Below are 18,094 nucleotides of genomic sequence, written 5' to 3'. Positions count from 1 at the left end.
CGCCCCAGCCAGGTCTAGACCATCATTAAAGTGTTGAATTCTCTACCAAATAATTTTAAGTAAATGGAAGCATTTGGGATTGCTTTCCTTACTTTGTTTGGATCATCTTAAGTTAATGTATGAGTTGTTTTTTCTAAACTAAAACCTCAGTATTCAGGTTAAATTGCTGTGTTGGCACTTTGCAATAAATAAGTGGGTTTTGGGTCGCAGTTTGGGCACTCGGTCTCTAAAAGGTTTGCCATCACTGGTCTATACCCTCTCTGGTTTCAGAACAATGTGCCACCAGAACCTCTTTTCAAACCCTTAGTTAGCATCTGGGACAGAACACCTTAGCAACTCACTTCAGAGATGCACACTTTTACTCTCCAGTGGTAGCATTTATGGTGAGCGTTTAGACACTAGACTCAGACTTGGAATCCAAGTTACAACATCAAAGACAAGTTAGAAATAAGTTAGAAATAAGCAGGACCTTTATTCAGTACAGAGCGTAGCAACAGACTAGAAAAGATTACAAAAAATAACAAAGGCTAGGGCTGTTTGCCTTAACTAAACATTAATGATTCATAGTTACCACGTCAGGAGTATTCATCAGTCTAAGATAGTCCCAGTACCAAGGGATTTTGAAGGGAAATCCCATTTTTGCACAGCCATGTGCTCCAAGTCACAAAGCAACTCTTGTCTCTCAAGAGGCAGCATTTCAGGTGTCATAAAACAGACTCTGACAAGAGGAGGAAGGGAGAGAGCTAAGAGAGCAAGAGCTCACTCCCATAGGGATCAAAACATACTCCAATTCCAGTCACAAATTAGATGTGGTCATCAGCCAATTGTGAGTGGGCATGGGTGTGCCCAATTATTGGTTGCCATAGCTGCGTGTGGGGATAGGCTATAAGTTTGGGACCCCTCCTGCAGTCATCTGACCCCAAACTCCAGCTACTTCATGGTCTATGTGACTAGTCGCATGTGGGCCAGAAAGTGGAGCCATGAGGTCTGGCGTTTGGCATGAAAGTGTGAAGAATGTGGGTTATAAAGTTGTTCAGGCCATCTGGCCCACCATTTGGCTTGCAACAGGAAATAAGGCACAGCCTGTTATCAGAAAGACATCACAGGAGAAGGCATGAGACTTTTAGAAAGCAATATTTCTATACAAGCCCATTAAAGGTCAGTCCTATCATTTACTACAAGTCCAGAGTGGGAATACAACAGTGCAGTAATCAAGGGTACCAGTGCACTGTGCTATTCTAGGTGATGGGAGCAACCTAAGCTATATGTGGGGTGGAAAACAACTCTATGAGCATCTGCATCTGACTAGGAGTGATGAAGATTGGAGATTCCTTTCCAGCCATAAACAAAACGAAGCTAGAGTACAGGAAATGGATGTATGTCTTCTTGAGCCTTATCTCTTTCTCTACAGTAGTTCAGGGATTAGAAGTGTATATTGAGCTTCAAATTAACCCATTAACAGGTGACAAAGCTCATTGTAGAATGCCCCATCTATCAGTAAAATGTCAGTTATAGGACACATGCTCAGGTACTCTTTGAGCATTAAATATTACAGTTATCTTTGGGCTTCATGTTCAAGAGTGGATTGCAATTTTTGAAGCAAATTTTATTTTATTCAGTGGTAAAAAATTGCTAGTAAATAATTTAGAATACTAAGAGTTGCCAGATTCAGGAACTGGATTTCCCAGCTATCTTAAATAAATGTCCAGACCTGAAGTTATACTAGTATGCTTGGTTTTAGGAATCTTTAACAAAGTGATGGTGCGCCAATTCAATGCTGGAAATGGTAGAATAATATTAGAAAGATCACTGAGAAGAACCACAGTACAAGCATGCAGTCCTGAGTACATTGTACTTGGGAGCCTAGAAACTCCTGTACCACAGTCCGAAGGTCCACACAACTGGCCAAACCGCAACTTCCAGTTGCTAAATGTTTGTTCCGTAAAGGAGAAAAAAAATCCTTTCAAACAGGATGGGAAAAGCAGCTGTAATTACATGTTTTAGAATCTAGTATCAAAAGTTCTGTTAGGCCTTGACAAAATATTATTTCATGACTATGATCAACCAATTGTTGATGAACTTTTTTTATAGCCTGCCTTTCTAAGTGGCCTACATGGTTCTATTTTATCAGGGGGCAGGAAGCAATTTTTCTCCAGGCCAGTTTGGCAGGTGATCCTGGAGGTTTTTTTGTCATCTTCTGGGCATGGAACAGGAGGCACTGGGCTGTGTGTGTGTGGGTATTTGTGAATTTCCTGTATTGTGCAGGGGGTTGGACTAGATGGTCCTGGAGGTCCCTTCCAACTCTGATTTTATGAACTCTGCAACAACCCTATGCAGTACTGAGTGTGTACGACTGGCCCAAAGTCACCCAGTAAGCTTCCATGGCAGAGTGACAGCCTCCCAACTCCTTGTCTGACATGCTAACCACTATGCTATTCACACACGTGCTGCCATCTGGGAAAAAAATTTCTGTGAACATCTCCGATTATATAAAGCTATTTCTTTTCACACATAGATTATTCTTCCTTCTAGCATAGCATATTACTGGCAGATGTTCAGCACAAAATTCTTTGGAAGTTAATGGCAAAGTAGTTGCCCATGGAGTAAAATTTTTTTTAAACCCTAGTGGTGTAGGTTGCTGTAAGCTTCTGAACTTTTAAATGTGTCTTTCTGCCTTCAGAGTTTCATGTGTATTGCTTGCAGTTTGCATATGATACTGTGTTTCTACTAATGTGAATCCATTGCCTCCTTTACTTGAACACTTGCCAGTTTAAAGTTAACATATAGAAAACATCCCTTCCAAATATTTGTTTCTCCTTCAGAAATCCTTTTTTTCCCATTCTTCCCAGCAAACGCATACCTTAGATATGTTTTAGTCTTCTTTCCTTTTCACTCAAGTTTTCTTTTCTCTTCAAAATATTGCTTTGCTAATTTTTTTAGTTGACAACTAAAGTGCTAATCCAAGTAATCATGCTGTCCTGCATGCGTTACTGTTAGTTTCTGACTGACTATAACCCTTTCCTCAGCTATTCAGCCAGCTAATTTATTTTACTCACCATTTAAATCACGTCACTCCTTTGTTTTTTCACTGCTTACCTGTGCTATCTTGTAATTTTTTTTCCTTTGCTTTTTATATCCCTTGACAATCTTATTGTATATATTTCTGTTGCCCTTCCTCCACAGTCTCTGTATTGTCTACTCAATAACAATTTACCTGTGGTTTTATGCCATTTTCTGGGTTAATTCTCTTCCGCTGTACCTTATACATGGGATTAATTAAAATTCTGTTCTGCTTTTCTGATTCATTTTAAGTAGCTGTCAACAATAAATTATGCAAATTAAACCAAAATAAGATTTTAAAAAGCACCAGAAAAATCTAATTTCTGGGAAGATTAAAAATAATGAAAATAATAACGTAACCATATTAGAGGCATCAAATTAAAACAGGATCATAGGAAGGCTTTTGATAAGGTTCCACATAATAATCTTGTTGGCAAATTGGTAACATGTGGTTTGGATCCTATTACTGATCACACCCTGTCATGATCTGTGCAGGACTGGGAGCAGGGCCTCGTGAGGCCTGGTCCCAGGAGAGACCTGCATGGCAGTGAACAAACAGCCTACAGTCCCCATAAGGCTTAGCAATGGGCTATAGCCAATCAGAGAGGCAGCTTCTGGGAGGAGACTGTTGAACTGTGTGAGGAGAGTTGGTCTTAGCCGTTAACTGTGGAAAATAGGGTGTTCTTTCGTCTCTCTGCAGCCTGGTCTCACTGAGGGGACAGGCTGGTCTGGGAAGACAAGGTTTTTCAGTCTCTCTCTCTGCGGCCTGGACCGTGGGGACAGGCTGGTCTGGGAGAGAGGAAGATCTCCACTGGGCTCAGCATGAGAGCTAGGTAGTGTGGCCTGGAAGTAGAAACAGGTAGCTGCATTAGTTTATGTTTATTTTTCCTTGCACAGTGTTATACCCTTTTTAAGCACCTTGCCTTGTCTTGTGTTCCCTGCCCCAGTGTTGTTTTTAATAAACCCTTTCTGTTTAATTATTTTCTCTGCCTGGGTCAATCACGCCTGTGTGTTCTCGGCTGAAAAGGGGGCATTTTGCCTGGGCCTTCTCAAGGGACCGATGTCCAGGGTGGTGGCGGCGGAAGGTGGAGACCCCCTGGGGTCATGACACACCCAAAGGGCGCTTAATGGTTCCTCTGCCTCTTGGAGAGGAGTGACGTGGAGTGCCTCAATGATCTGTCTTGGGACCTGTTTTGTTTAACATCTATATCAATGATTTGGATGAAGGAATAGAGGGAATGCTTATTAAATTTGCACATGATACTAAATTGGGAGAGGTAGAAAATACAGTAGAAGACAGAGTCAAGATACAGGAGGATCTTGACAGGCTGGAAAGCTGGGCTAAAACAAATAAAATGAATTTCAACAGGGATGAATGTAAAGTACTACATTTAGGTAGAAAAAATCAAATGCATAATTATAGGATGGGGGAGACTTGTCTTGGCAGTAGTATGTGCGAAAAGGATCTAGGGGTCTTAGTAGACCATATACTGAACATGAGTCAGCAGTGTGATTAGGGAGCTAAAAAGGGAAATGTGATTTTGGGCTGTATCAACAGAAGTATAGTGTCCAGATCACACAAAGTGATGGTATCACTTTGTTCTGGTTAGACCTCACCTAGAGTATTGGGTTCGGTTTTGGGCACCACAATTTAGGAAGGACATAGACAAGCTGGAACGTGTCCAGAGGAGGGCAACAAAGATGGTGAGCGTTCTAGAGACCAAGTCCTATGAGAAAAGGCTGAAGGAGCTGGGTATGTTTAGCCTGGAGAGGAGACAACTGAGAGGTGATATGATAACCATCTTCAAGTACTTAAAGGGCTGTCATACAGAGGATGGTGCAGAGTTGTTTTCTGTTGCCCCAGAACCAACAGGTTGAAATTAAATTAGAAGAATTTTCAGCTAAACATGAGGAAGAACTTCCTGACAGAGCAGTTCCTCAGTGGAACAGGCTTCCTTGGGAGGTGGTGCGCTCTCCTCCTTTGTAGGTTTTCAGACAGGCTAGATGGCCATCTGACAGCAATGTTGATTGTGTGAACTTAGGCAGATCATGAGAGGGAGGGCAGGAAGGGTTGCCTCAGTGCTTAGTTCTTGTGGCCCTTTCTTACATGCCCAGGGAAATGCTGATCACCACTTTGGGGTCAGGAAGCAATTTTTCTCCAGGCAAGTTTGGCTGGAGATCTTGGAGGATTTTTGTTATCTTCTGGGCATGGAACAGCGGTCACTGGGGGGGGGGCATGGGGGGAGGTATTTGTGAATTTCCTGTATTGTGCAGCGAGTTGGATTAGATGACCCTGGAGATCCCTTCCAACTCTATGATTGTGTTATTCTAAGGATAAAAACCTGCCAACCCAACCACAAGCAGAAAGAAAGGCCATTGTCACCTAAATGTATGCAATAAAAGTGCCAGATAAACCACATGGGGAGATAATTCTGAAAATACCACACCACTACTGAGGGTCCTGACCCTAGGTACTGCCTACTTCACCTCACCTCCATAGATGGGAGGTACGTGGCGAATGGTCACTTCTAAGAAGAGGAGATCCTTGGATAATGGTGAAATGACACATCACTTACAGCTAGCTCTGTAACCTTTACAACTTTAGATGGTAAATGTTTAATTTGTCCTCTATTAATGCTCCAAGGTTTTCCTACAACCTCTTTCATGGTTTGTCAAAAGACTAAGATCAGGGCTTTCTAGCAAGCCTTCTGTCTGCTTTCAGCTAGGGAATGCCTTTTCACATGTTAAAATGTCAGAACAACAAAAGAGGTTCTTCCCCCCCCCCCCAATGTATACTCCCCTTGCCTCTGCACCTATTAGTCCATGTGGGTCCTGTGCTCCTAGCAATCAACTTTTGGGGGGTTTATTTATGAACTGAAATACTTCTATCTTGTATTTCTTCGTGACTCAATGGCTTGCAAATCAACAGAACATCACAATTTAAAACATTCTACATAACCTCCCAGATAACATCCTTCCATTAAAAGATTCCTGTAGCCTGATCTTGTGAGATCTCAGAAGCTAAGCAGGGTCAGCCCTAGTTACTATCTGGACGGGAGACCACCAATGAAGTCCAGGGTCATTATGCAGAGGAAGACAATGGCAAACCACTCGTTAGGCTCTTGCCTTAAAAATCCTACGGGGTTACTGTAAGGTGTCTGTCACTTGACAGCACTTCACACAATATCCAGTTAAAACTTCTGGAAAATAAAATGGCCTTGCAGAGCCTTCTAATGATGGTGCTTCCCTCAACTTCTCAGAGAACCTGCTCTACAACATGGGAGCTACAATGGAGAAAGAATGGGCTCTGGTAGATGCCAGTAGGTGGTTGCCTGAGGACCATAGTTGGTGCAAGTGGTTGGAAGGACCCCATGGGGGGGGGGCGACATGGTGCCCACAGATTATGGAATTCAACCCATGACAGAACAGTTGGCCTCTTGTGCTGACTGACAGGAGGGGAGTTGTATGGGGCGGGCAGGCAGGCTGTTTCAAGAGACACTGGAAAGGGGTCATCGTGAAGTTTGGCCTCCTATAGAAAAGTTTAGGGTGAACCTGCGTCACAGTTTGAGAACCAGCATTCTGAACAGTTAAGGCTTTCATTTCAAAGAGACTAATGTGCATAAAATATTTTGGTAATGGGAGTCCCTTTCTACCGTCTCCTTAGGTCTATAGTAAGGGACTGAGATTTGTCTCTCAGTGTAATAGCATTATTACATGAAGAGAGCAGAGAACAAAGAATCATACATAAGCTTTGTAACTTTTCCCCATTTTTGTTTCAAAGACTCATTTCCCACCTATGAGAACTTTCATCCAGGATCTAAGTGGTTCCTTTGATCAACTTGACAAGATGTGGCATGTGCTAGTAAGACTGAACAAAGTGTGCTTCTCTTGAAATTCATTTGGAATTCCAAACAAAGCTTTAGTGTCTATGTAGCCCAAGCTCAAAGGGTTTTTTGTTTTTTTTTACAAGAGGACTTTGTCCTAACCATTGGTTTACTGGGTAGCTCTTTCACCTACTACTTAGAATTCAGAAACTTTGCCTGAAGGCCTGAGCACCCTTGCTTGCTCATTGCATCTTCCTCACTGCCATAACGATATTACTGGGCCTAATTTCTAGTTGACATAAAGTTGTGACCAAGGTCTTTGATCTCCAATTTATGAACATGGAATTATTCAATCTGTACTTCAAAGGATCCATCAAGATATTGTCAAGAATACCATATCTAGCCTTGACCTTTGTGTGCTGTGGCTGGGCTAGGGGCATTGCTGGATGGTGTCATTGGTGCCTCCTTGGACTGGGACATCCTGCCAGCCTTATGAATGCCACAAACTGTATGAAAGCATTCTTCTTTGGATTATGCCCTCTTCACTCTTTAGTGCCAAAAACCTTACCCAAGCTCATGGTACATATTGTTTGTAGTGATTACAATCCTGAGCACATTTACTCAGAAGTAAAGCTTGGACTTTTTTTAAAAAAAAATGTAAGCAGAATAGAGTTGTTTCAGTTCCTTATCTGTAAATAGGCCACTGAATTGTAGCAAATCTATTGTAAACTGCTTGGGACAGATGCAAAAAATACACCATCTATAAACATTTATGTGAATGGTTCACCTGTGAGGATATATTCTGTGTTAGGATTCTGGGCGTTGCTTATCTGTATAAGTGAATATTAATACACATACACATGCAGGCACTTGTAAATAATGATCCTCTTTTGTTGGGTGGCTCACCAAAAGAACATGAAATCACTGTTCCAGTGCTTATTTCACTCATCTGATCAAGGCCCTCTGCAGATGCCACCCTGCAAATGGGCAAAACTATTCATACACATGTGATTGCTGTTGTGGCTGCCACCAGGTGGAATAGCCTACCTGATGAGACTAGGAAAAGCCCACCCTCCTGGCTCTCCACAAACGATGTAAAACTAAATTATTCAGGAAGGTGTTTTTTAAATGCAAGTGATAGGGCTGTACTGTAACAGAATGGTTCAGAAAGACTGGACAGTGGACTGTATTACTGTGTATAATTTGTACGGTCTGTTGCTGTAAGTAGGTTCCTACTATGTAACTCTGCACTATTTAATATGTCATATCAATGCTTATGTTTTGTTTCAGCTCTGCTTAGATTGCTGCATGGTTTCAGATTTTTACAGTCCAGATCTTATTGCATAATTTATTGGATGCTGATAGTATTGATTTACACTGTGTTTGAATCTCAGTAAAATGGACTATAAATATCATAAATATTCTGACCCTTCTGTGTTCCAAGCACAATTTTTACCTGCAAAGCCAAAGCCTTAATGACCATAATGCAATATGTCTTTTGGCACCTTCAAAACACAGTGAAATTTGCACATATTCTTGTCATTGTAACTAAGCCAAGGAGGAACTCATTGAAATTCAGACCTGGATATGTATTCCCAAAAAATGCAATGAAACCTTTTAGATTGGTGCACAGTACTTGTGAATATTGATTCTGTGAAATAGAAAGCATAAGAGAGCTTTTACCGAATGCAGTAGAAAAGAACAAGAGTCCAGTAGACTAACAAACTTTGTGGCAGGGTATGAGCTTTTGTGAGTCACTGCTCACTTCTTCAGATAGATCAGATAGTCTTTCAATTAATGGCGCTGTTCTAACCTGGATACATTTGTGTATTTATTTCTGCCATAATTTATGCTTCTTCTGTGAGGGTGCCTTAGGTAACTGCCTAGCATCCCAGATATTATGGTCTCTACCAGTGTTCCCTCTAAGCTGAGTTAGTGTGAGCTAGCTCAGTTTTTTAGCCTCCAGCTCACAGATTTAACTCAGGAAGGATGGCTCCAGAACAAACTAATTTATGCAGCAGCCAAATCACTTACGACTTTAATGCCAGTAACTCACAAAGTAGAATTTCTGCTCACAAGACTCCACAGCTTAGAGGGAGCATTGGTCTTTACTAATAGTTTATCGTGGTGGCTCTCAAGATGTTTTGACTTCTACACTTGCTTTACCTCTCAGGACCCACTTAAAAATTATAGAGCTGGAAGGGTCCATAAAGGCCATCTAGTCTAACCTCCTGCTCAGTGCAGGATCAGTCTAAAGCTGTGTTCATCCACCCATTGTTTGAAGACTGCCGGTGAGCGGGAACTCACCACCAGTCGTTACTTGTCAAATGAGTGAGAACTCACTTGTCAAGTAAACCCCCCCCCCCCAAATCAAATACTAGAACCTCATGCCATTTCACAATGAACACGTTTATGTTTGGCTGGGACTTTACCACCAGGTCCAGGATGCAACAGGAGTAGGCAGCCACATCTGTTGCTTTCCATGCCACCAGGGCTAGTTTAGACAACTTGTACATACCTGGAGCTTGACTCCAGCAAGTTCTAAGCAGGGCCACAGAGAGTAAAGAAAAGCAGAGAGGTGGTGCTGCTGGTAGGAGGTGGACTCAAAGCCTCCTCTCTCACCTTGCCCTGTTCTCCCTTCCTCCTGGCCTTGTGACCATCTGTGAGAGAATTGTGGGTGTCCTAACTCATAGTATGAAAATCTATCAAACCATGTTCCATTATATTTTTAGTCTTCATGGGATAGTGCTACAAATCCCAAACTCCACATCGATGCAGTCTTCTTGAGAAAGTAGGCTAGTTACACCAGGTGAGGGAAGCATGCTGCTGCCTGTCTTACCACCTTTTGGAAGGCTGGGTTGTGTGCAGTAGAGGGTCTGCAAGAAACCAAAAGGTACTGAAACTGACCAGACATGTGGCAATGTGTAGAACCACCCTTGTGAGCTGAAACTCTGAATTCAGTCTGCATCTACACTAATGCCTCAAATACAGGAGCCAACCTACCTCCTCCTTAAGTATTTTTTTCTGCCTATTGGAGATTGATAAGGGACTTCTCCATCCTATGGCTTGTTTCAAACATGATTAAACTATGGTTAGTGTAATCATCTGAACACAGTCCACTGTAGTCACTGTGGTTAGTTAGGGTCTTCCAAATCAGGATCTGAAACTACTGTTTTTGACTAGAATAAAAAGATTCTGAGGTCCCCATTTCTGCTCATGTCTGCCGAAGGGAGCTTTGATTCTTGAAAGCTTATATCCAGAAACTCTTGTTAGTCTCTAAAGTATTACTGGACTTGAGTCTAATCACATGGTTTCATAAATTGGCTTATTAACCACAGCTAATTTTATGATTTCACATAATATACAAATATATTATGCTTTCACACATGCTAAATAATGCTGCTTTAATCCACTTCAGCGACCATTTGCAAGTGGAAATTGCCATTTCACACAGTAAAATCCAACTGCAAAGTGCATTGAAAGTGTGTTATGTAGTGTGTGCAAAAGAACCCTACAGACTTCCTGCCTAATCCTGACTTGTTCCTTACTGCTGCCCTTGTCCACGTACAGGAAATCAGATGGAACTAGCATTTGCTGAGGCAAGCCAGGATTTGAGTGATGGCAAATCAAGTCCATGTTTCACAACTTACCATAGTTAAAATAAATCTTGGTTTTGCATGTCGTCTGGACTGAGCCTTTGTTTCGGTCTGTGTGGGGGCTGGGGGACAATCTTCACAAGTTGAATGCTAGTGTCAGGGGTAGTAGTAGGAAGGTTTGTACCATTTGCATCATCACAAGTCTTGTAAGGCCAAGAAGAAGAAGAAGAAGAGGAGGAGGAGGAGGAGGAGGATGGTTTGTACCATTTGCATCATCACAAGTCTTGTAAGGCAAAGAAGAGGAGGAGGAAACTTTGTACCATTTGCATCATCACAAGTCTTGTAAGGCCAAGAAGAAGAAGAGGAGGAGGAGGAGGAGGAAGGTTTGTACCATTTGCATCATCACAAGTCTTGTAAGACAAAGAAGAGGAGGAGGAAACTTTGTACCATTTGCATCATCACAAGTCTTGTAAGGCAAAGAAGAAGAGGAGGAGGAGGAGATTGGATTTATACCCTGCCCTTCACTCAGAGCGGCTTACAAACTCCTTTCCCTTCCCCTCCTCACAACACACACCCTGTGAGGTAATTGGGGCTGAGAGAGCTCTTTCAAGAACTGCCCTTTCAAGGACAGCGCTGACAGAACTATGGCTTGCCCAAGGTCATCCAGCAGCTGCAAGTGGAGTGGGAAATCAAACCTGGTTCTCCCAGATTAGAGTCCGCACACTTAACCACTATACCAAAGAGGGGGACAGTTACCCTGGACCTCACACATCACATTAACTAAATAGCATATGTCATGTCCAAAATGGTCAGATTACCCCCTTCCAAGATAATAACATCAATCAGTGAAAATTTGTCATCCAGTATTAATGTTTTTGTTTTTTAAAGCAGATATGCATATCTTTTTTTCGAGCTAAAATTGGCACTGAAACAAGATATGCTGAGAAAAGGGACTACAACATTCAGCACTCATTCTGCTCAGAATCATTAAACGGGCCTAATGACCTGTGTTTGTGACATTGACAGTATCTCAAATATACACCATGTCCATGTTGTGATGACCCCACTGGTGGACCTCCTGATGGCACCTGGTATTTTTGGCCATTATGTGACAGAGTGTTGGCCTGGATGGGCCATTGGCCTGATTCAACATTGGCTTCTCTTAAGTTCTTAGAAAAGAATCATATTATGGTTGGAATACTGGGTTATTATCTATAATATTCCTGAAACAGACACACCATCAGAGCTCAGCTTAACTAAAGCTGCTAGCCTTGGTTGGGAGCCCAAAAACTCAGTGGGATTATTGCACCTCAAAGAGGCGGAGGACACTGTATATTTGCTGAACTGATGGGAGAGGAAGAGAAGTGAATTCAACTGCCATGCTTATTCATTCAATCGATTCGATTTTTAAAAAAATTCTTCCACAGACTCCTTTCGAATGAAATGTTTTGAATGTAAATAAGAAAAAAATGTCTCTGTATGAGTATGTGTTGATGTGCATGTGTGAAGACAGAGATGCATTCTTTGAGAAATTTGCAAGAAAGCAGACTTCCTTAGGTTTAGGAAAGGCAGCTTGATCCCACCCATTCCTCCGGCTTTTTTTTGAAGGGGAAAAAACCAATTTGCTGACCCCTCCCCCTCCCCCTCCCCCTCCAGGAGCTCGCATCGCCCTCACCTTGTACCTTCCCCCTCGCGTTCTCGCTCCGGCGGGCGATGACGCACGTTCACCGCCATCCCCTCCCCCCACCGTGAAGCGCGCTCCCGATGAGCAAAGCATCGCTCGGGAGCGCGCCTCGAGAGCGTGCGCCCTCACGTGACCCCTCCAGGGCCAACTGGGAGCCGAAGATTGTGGGGCGCGAAGCGCGTTCTCGCGGGCAGTTGAGCAGGGCGGGAGAGTGAGCGCAAGAAGAAACGGGATCCGAGCGCGTGCGGACTCGCTCTCCGAGAGGTCTCTGCTTGACGCGTCGCCATGTCCGAGGAGAAGCCCAAGGTAAAGGGGGAAGGGGGGGAGCAGGCCGGAGGGAACCCCCTCCCATAGTCTCCCGCCACGACCGCAGTCCCGCGCTGCTTCCCTTCCACCTCCGCCTCGCGGCTGCGGCCCAGGCCTGGCAGGATGGCGCAGGAGGGCTGGATCTCCCGCAGCCCCTCCGAGCCTGCGCCGCACTTCTGTCTTTGGGCTCGTCCAGGGGAGAGCCGGGCTTACTTTCCGTTCCAGGCCCCGGGTGGACGTTCCCCCGCCCCGGTTGTGAGCGAGACCCGGACCCGCCTCACCCGGAAGGAGGGAATTGGAGAAGGGGCGGCCCGTCGGGGCTCTTCCTTCGCGCTCCCGCGGTAGTTAGTGTTGCGCACGCCTAGGCCGCGTCCGCGCCACACTCTGGGCCAACTCCGGCTCTGGCTTGCCCCTCCCCGAGCCAGTGGAATCCCCATTGTGAAGGGAAGGAGGGAGGGAGCGATCGCCGCGTGGTCGGTCTTCTCACGGTGAAAGCTGAGCGCGACTTCCTCTCTTAGTTGCCCACTGGTAAAGAAAAAGATGTAAAGTCTAGGTGTGTCAAAAAAAAAAAAAAAAAAAAAAGCAACCTCGTGGCATACTTATTGTGGGGACCGGTTTCGTGGACTAAAGTCGCTTTGGTCAGATGATCTCGAAAGCGTTCGCAGCGCAATCAAAGTGGAGCGGTTATGATCATCTGCAGGTTCCGGAGACTGAGCCCATTCTTACTTCCTTCTAGTTCTGATATGAAAGCACTTGAGATGGTAGTGTGCTTACTGGTGTTCATATGGTGCAGAACCTAAATGTAATGATTTGAATCAGTGTATATAAAGAATGTTAAACATCCAAACGTTAGCAAAATTAAACAGGAGTCTAAAAAGGACGTAGAAAATGTATTCCTGTGTAGACTTCCATGAACCAGAGCTCACTTCAGCACATCCTGTTGTAGCTAATCTAGCTATGGGATATTTGAATACTGAACAAAAAAAAATACACAGTGATCAGTTCATCATGGACTGCAAGTGGATTTTTTTTTTCATTTTTCCTGGCAAAAGAGTTTTGGCTAACAGGCCTCTAGGCCTGTTGTCAGACCTCGAAAGGAACTGGCTGGCCACTGTTTGAGACAGGATGCAGGACTAGATGGACCACTGGTTTGATCCAGGAGGGCTCTGCTTATGTTCTTATCTGTGTATTTGGTGAATAGAGGGGAAAACAGACCCAATGCAGCAGGCTACCCTCATCCATTACATTGTGATAGGGTATAATAGTATTGCATTGGATGATGCTATTTAGGGATGGGCACAAACCTAAACAGTTTGGTCTGGGGTGGCCGCTGAACTGAGCCAAAAGGCCCTGAACCAGTGAGTGTGGTTCCCCCTTTCTCCTGGCAGCAGCGAGCCGTGACCAGGAGAAAGGGGGATAGCCTAGGAAGGGTTTAATGACTCACAGCCATTGAAACCTAACAGGTGATGAGTGCAGACCTGCCCGACTGTTAGGTTTTAAATGCCTGGCAGCCATTTCACCAATTGGTTTTGCTTCCCCTTGCTGAGGGGGGGGGGGAAGCGAAACGACTCAACCGGTGAAATGGCTCCTAGCTACTGATCTGAGTTATGGTCAGTAATCACAGGGCATTAGGATTGGGCTACTCCTGCTGGTGGTGTTAATCTCCCAGTTTACCATATGAACCAGGGTGATCAGTATGGAGAGTGAGGAGGTCCTCTGGATTTGTAAGACAAAAATGCATTTATCGGGGTGCCTAAACTTGAACAATGGCCATATATTTATATGTCCTTTTTGTTCTATGCTATGTGTCCTCTTGTTTTTCAGGAAGGAGTAAAAACAGAAAATGACCATATCAATTTAAAAGTAGCTGGTCAAGATGGATCAGTGGTCCAGTTTAAAATAAAAAGGCACACACCGTTGAGTAAACTGATGAAGGCTTATTGTGAAAGACAGGTAAATATATTGACCATGTATTTTCTTGTATATTGTCCAATACATAAAAATGCCAAAGTGTCATTAAAGAGTTTACCTACAAAGAGAAATTATGATGGCAAAATGTAGTGTTTTCTTGAGGCTTATGACATCAGTGAAAATGTGAAGTCAGTGTTTATTATACTGGAATGCTGAAGCTCATGAAACACAGTCATCAATGTATTTTTGACATGAGGTTGCATGTACTTCAGTTTCACTATTGCATTGATTACCATAGACCTGGAACTTTAATCAGGAGTATTTCTGTCAGTGTAATTAAATCTTATTCTTCCCCAATTGACGTTTAAAATAGGAGTGCTGATACTAGGAGCCAATGAAATCCTGCGTTGCGTAGAATGTCTGCACTAATTCCACACCACAGTGTCTCTGCTGCTCTGCACAGCAGTTAAGCAGCAATGTGACAAAACATTTTTAACAGGGGCACTGCTAAACGTGTTTTCTTTGAAATTGGAGACCCACAAGAGAAGATGGGAAAGAATATGAAATTTTGTCCATTTTCCTATCTGCATGAAACATTTTGTGTGTATAAGTTTGGTAATGCTAGGAAAAGTTGAAGGCAGTAGGAAAAGAGGCAGACCTAACCTGAAGTGGATTGACTCAGTAAAGGAAGCCATGGCCTTCAGTTTGTAAGACTGAACAGTAAATATACATACAGTAAATATACATACAGTAAATATACATACAAATACAGTTCGACTCATACTTGTGTACACTTCAGTTTGCAAGACCTGAGCAAGGCTGTTGATGCAAGATGTTGGTAGTTATCAGTTCATAGGTTCTCATAAGTCAGAAGTGACTTGACAGCACATAACACACATTTATGGGATGTACTTGCTTTTGTGGAGCCAGCTCTACATTGGGGCAATAAGATATTGTCACAATTATTTTCATATCCCTTGTGGCCCTGATTAGATTAATAAGATCATGTAGAAATGTTGCATGAGGACAATACTAGCCCTGAGCCGAAAAATGTGTGTGAGTTTATATTTGCAGAACTGATGATTATGAGCAATATCTACTTTAAATTGAACAAAGATTTCTTTCTGTAGATTCTGTGATGAAAGCTTCACATGTTAACTTTCATATTACAGGGTTTGTCAATGAGACAAATTAGGTTCAGATTTGATGGACAACCAATTAATGAAACAGACACACCTGCACAGGTAAGAGAATGTTGTTTGCTGTTGTATTAATGTTGCTTTGTCAACAACTTCAAAGTACTGCCTGTGCCTTTGGGATTCTGCTAGCTAGTTCCTATATCAAATTCTGTTTATTCCAAAAAACCTAACTTTGCCATGATGGAGCTGAACTACTAAAAATGGCTTGGATCATATGAATCATCCTAGGATGGATATCTCTCTTCCTGCAGCCTCCTGTGTACACTGAAAAGCTGTTTCTAAGGGAACAGAGTGGGATACAGGGATGGGAGGGGCCCTGTAGCAAAAAAGGAGAAGCCATTAGAAATTGCCTCCCTACTTTTGTATAAGCTCATGAGGGGAAGAGTTTATTTTAATAAGTTGTTGCAAGTGGGAAAAGCCTGATGCATACCTTAATCAGGACTTTTTTCTGTAATCTGAGTCTCATCATCTTTCTGGTCATGATTAATGATCAGAGCTTTCTGGACAATAACCAGTCTTTCCATTCTACTCACAAATTTCCCTTACAATACAAAGGTATCTTGGAACCTTATCAAATGCATAGTCAAGACCATCTACCTGGTCTTAGTCATATCTGCCACCCATTCAATTCAGGCCTCTCAGCCAGGCCCATCTCCCTCTCCCATTGTACCTTATTTACTTATGCATCACAAGTGCTTTTTTTGTGTAAAGTACTTGACAGTCGTTTAATCACGCTGGACAGTGTTGTAGATCTGAAAGTCACTGTTCAACAAGTCACTGTTCTGCAAAAAAAGACAGAAAATATACAATGCAAAAGTGCTGAATTTATGTTATAAATGTCGCTTTATCGGGCTGGGCCATGTGTGCCATGAAATGTAACACAAGGGTACCAGAGATATATACTTTGTAAAGATGATTTCAGATGATGAATGACAATAGCCAGCTTGATTGGATTGAGAGTGATATGCAGAGGGGTAATAGGCGTGGAGATATCAGCACTGGTAATGAGGCAGGAAACCTAGGTCTCAGTTTGGTACAGGAGGATTCAGTCCAGGAGGATGGAAAGACTACATAAGAACATAAGAGACGCCAATGTTGGATCAGGCCAAAGGGCCATCCAGTCCAACACTCTGTCACACAGTGGCCAAAAATACCAGGTGCCATCAGGAGGTCCACCAGTGGGGCCAGGACATTAGAAGCCCTCCCACTGTTGACCCCACCCCAAGCACCAAGAAGACAGAGCATCAGTTGCCCCAGAGCCCCTATCTATACCTTGTGACTAATAGCCACTGATGGACCTCTGCTCCATATGCTTATCTAATTCCCTTTTGAAGCTGTCCATGCTTGTAGCCACCGCTGCCACTTCCTGTGGTAGTGAATTCCATGTGTTAATCACTCTTTGGGTGAAGAAGTACTTCCTTTTATCCGTTCTAACTCAACCGCTCAGCAATTTCATTGAGAGCCCACGAGTTCTTGTATTGTGAGAAAGGGAGAAAAGTACCTCTTTGTCAACCTGCTCTATCCCATGCATAATCCTATAAACCTCAATCATGTCACCCCTCAGTCGTTGTTTCTCCAAGCTAAAGAGCCCTAAGTGCTTTAACCTTTCCTCATAGGGAAAGTGTTCCAACCCTTTTATCATTCGAATTGCCCTTTTCTGCACTTTTTCCAAAGCTATAATATCCTTTTTAAGGTGTGGTGACCAGAACTGCACACAGTATTCCAAATGAGGTCTCACCATTGATTTATATAGGGGCATTATGATATTGGCTGATCTGTTTTCAATACCCTTCCTAATAATCCCCAGCATAGCATTGGCCTTCTTTATTGCAGTCACACACTGTCTCAACATTTTCAGTGAGTTATCCACTACAACTCCAAGATCTCTCTCTTGATCAGTCTCTGCCAGTTCAGACCCCATCAATGTGTATTTATATTTAGGATTTCCTGAACAACTTCGTATCATCTGCAAATTTAGCCACTTCACTGCTTACTCCCAACTCCAAATCATTAATGAACAAGTTAAAAAGCATTGGACCAAGTACTGATCCCTGCTGTACCCCACTGTTAAATGGAAATAAGTCTGAAGAAGTGAGCAGTGACTCATAAAAGCACGTACCCTACCACAATTTTGTTAGTCTTTAAAGGTGCTACTGGACTCTTACTTTTTCTACTGCTATTAGAAACCACAACATTGAAAAACCAGTGGGGGGACATTTTAACCTTCCAGGACATTTAGTTGCTGATCTAAGAGTAGCAGTTTTCTTACAAAGGAATTTCAAAGGGAGATTAGAAAGAGAGTCTGCTGAATTGCAACTGATCATGAAGCTCAAGACAATGCAAACTCCCGGACTGAATTGAGACCTACATTGTTTCTCTCATTACCAATGCCTGCTATTGTCATTTGGCATCTGGAATCACTTCACTCTCCAAGATATAAGGAAAGACGGACTCCCATTCTAGCTGTATCTGCAGAAGTGAGCAGTGACACATGAAAGCTCCCCCCCCACCCAC

General features: G+C 43.0%; 1 protein-coding gene across 1 annotated transcript in view; it reads left to right on the top strand.

Moving 5' to 3' along the window:
- The first annotated feature begins 12,302 nt into the window (after window positions 1–12,302).
- The window catches only part of SUMO3 (small ubiquitin-like modifier 3), a 10,256-nt gene continuing 4,464 nt past the window's right edge, over window positions 12,303–18,094 (top strand). Inside the window, exons 1-3 of the mRNA XM_015406858.1 lie at window positions 12,303–12,470; window positions 14,295–14,423; window positions 15,554–15,625. Of these exons, the coding sequence (XP_015262344.1) occupies window positions 12,450–12,470; window positions 14,295–14,423; window positions 15,554–15,625 (222 nt within the window). The 5' untranslated portion in view covers window positions 12,303–12,449. The remainder of the gene's footprint in view (window positions 12,471–14,294; window positions 14,424–15,553; window positions 15,626–18,094) is intronic.

The sequence above is a fragment of the Gekko japonicus genome, unplaced genomic scaffold, assembly GCF_001447785.1.
Source record: "Gekko japonicus isolate JY-2015 unplaced genomic scaffold, Gekko_japonicus_V1.1 scaffold1023, whole genome shotgun sequence".
Classification (NCBI taxonomy): domain Eukaryota; kingdom Metazoa; phylum Chordata; class Lepidosauria; order Squamata; family Gekkonidae; genus Gekko; species Gekko japonicus.
The sequence above is the reverse complement of the archived record's forward strand: the minus strand, read 5'-3'. Positions and strand labels throughout refer to the sequence as shown.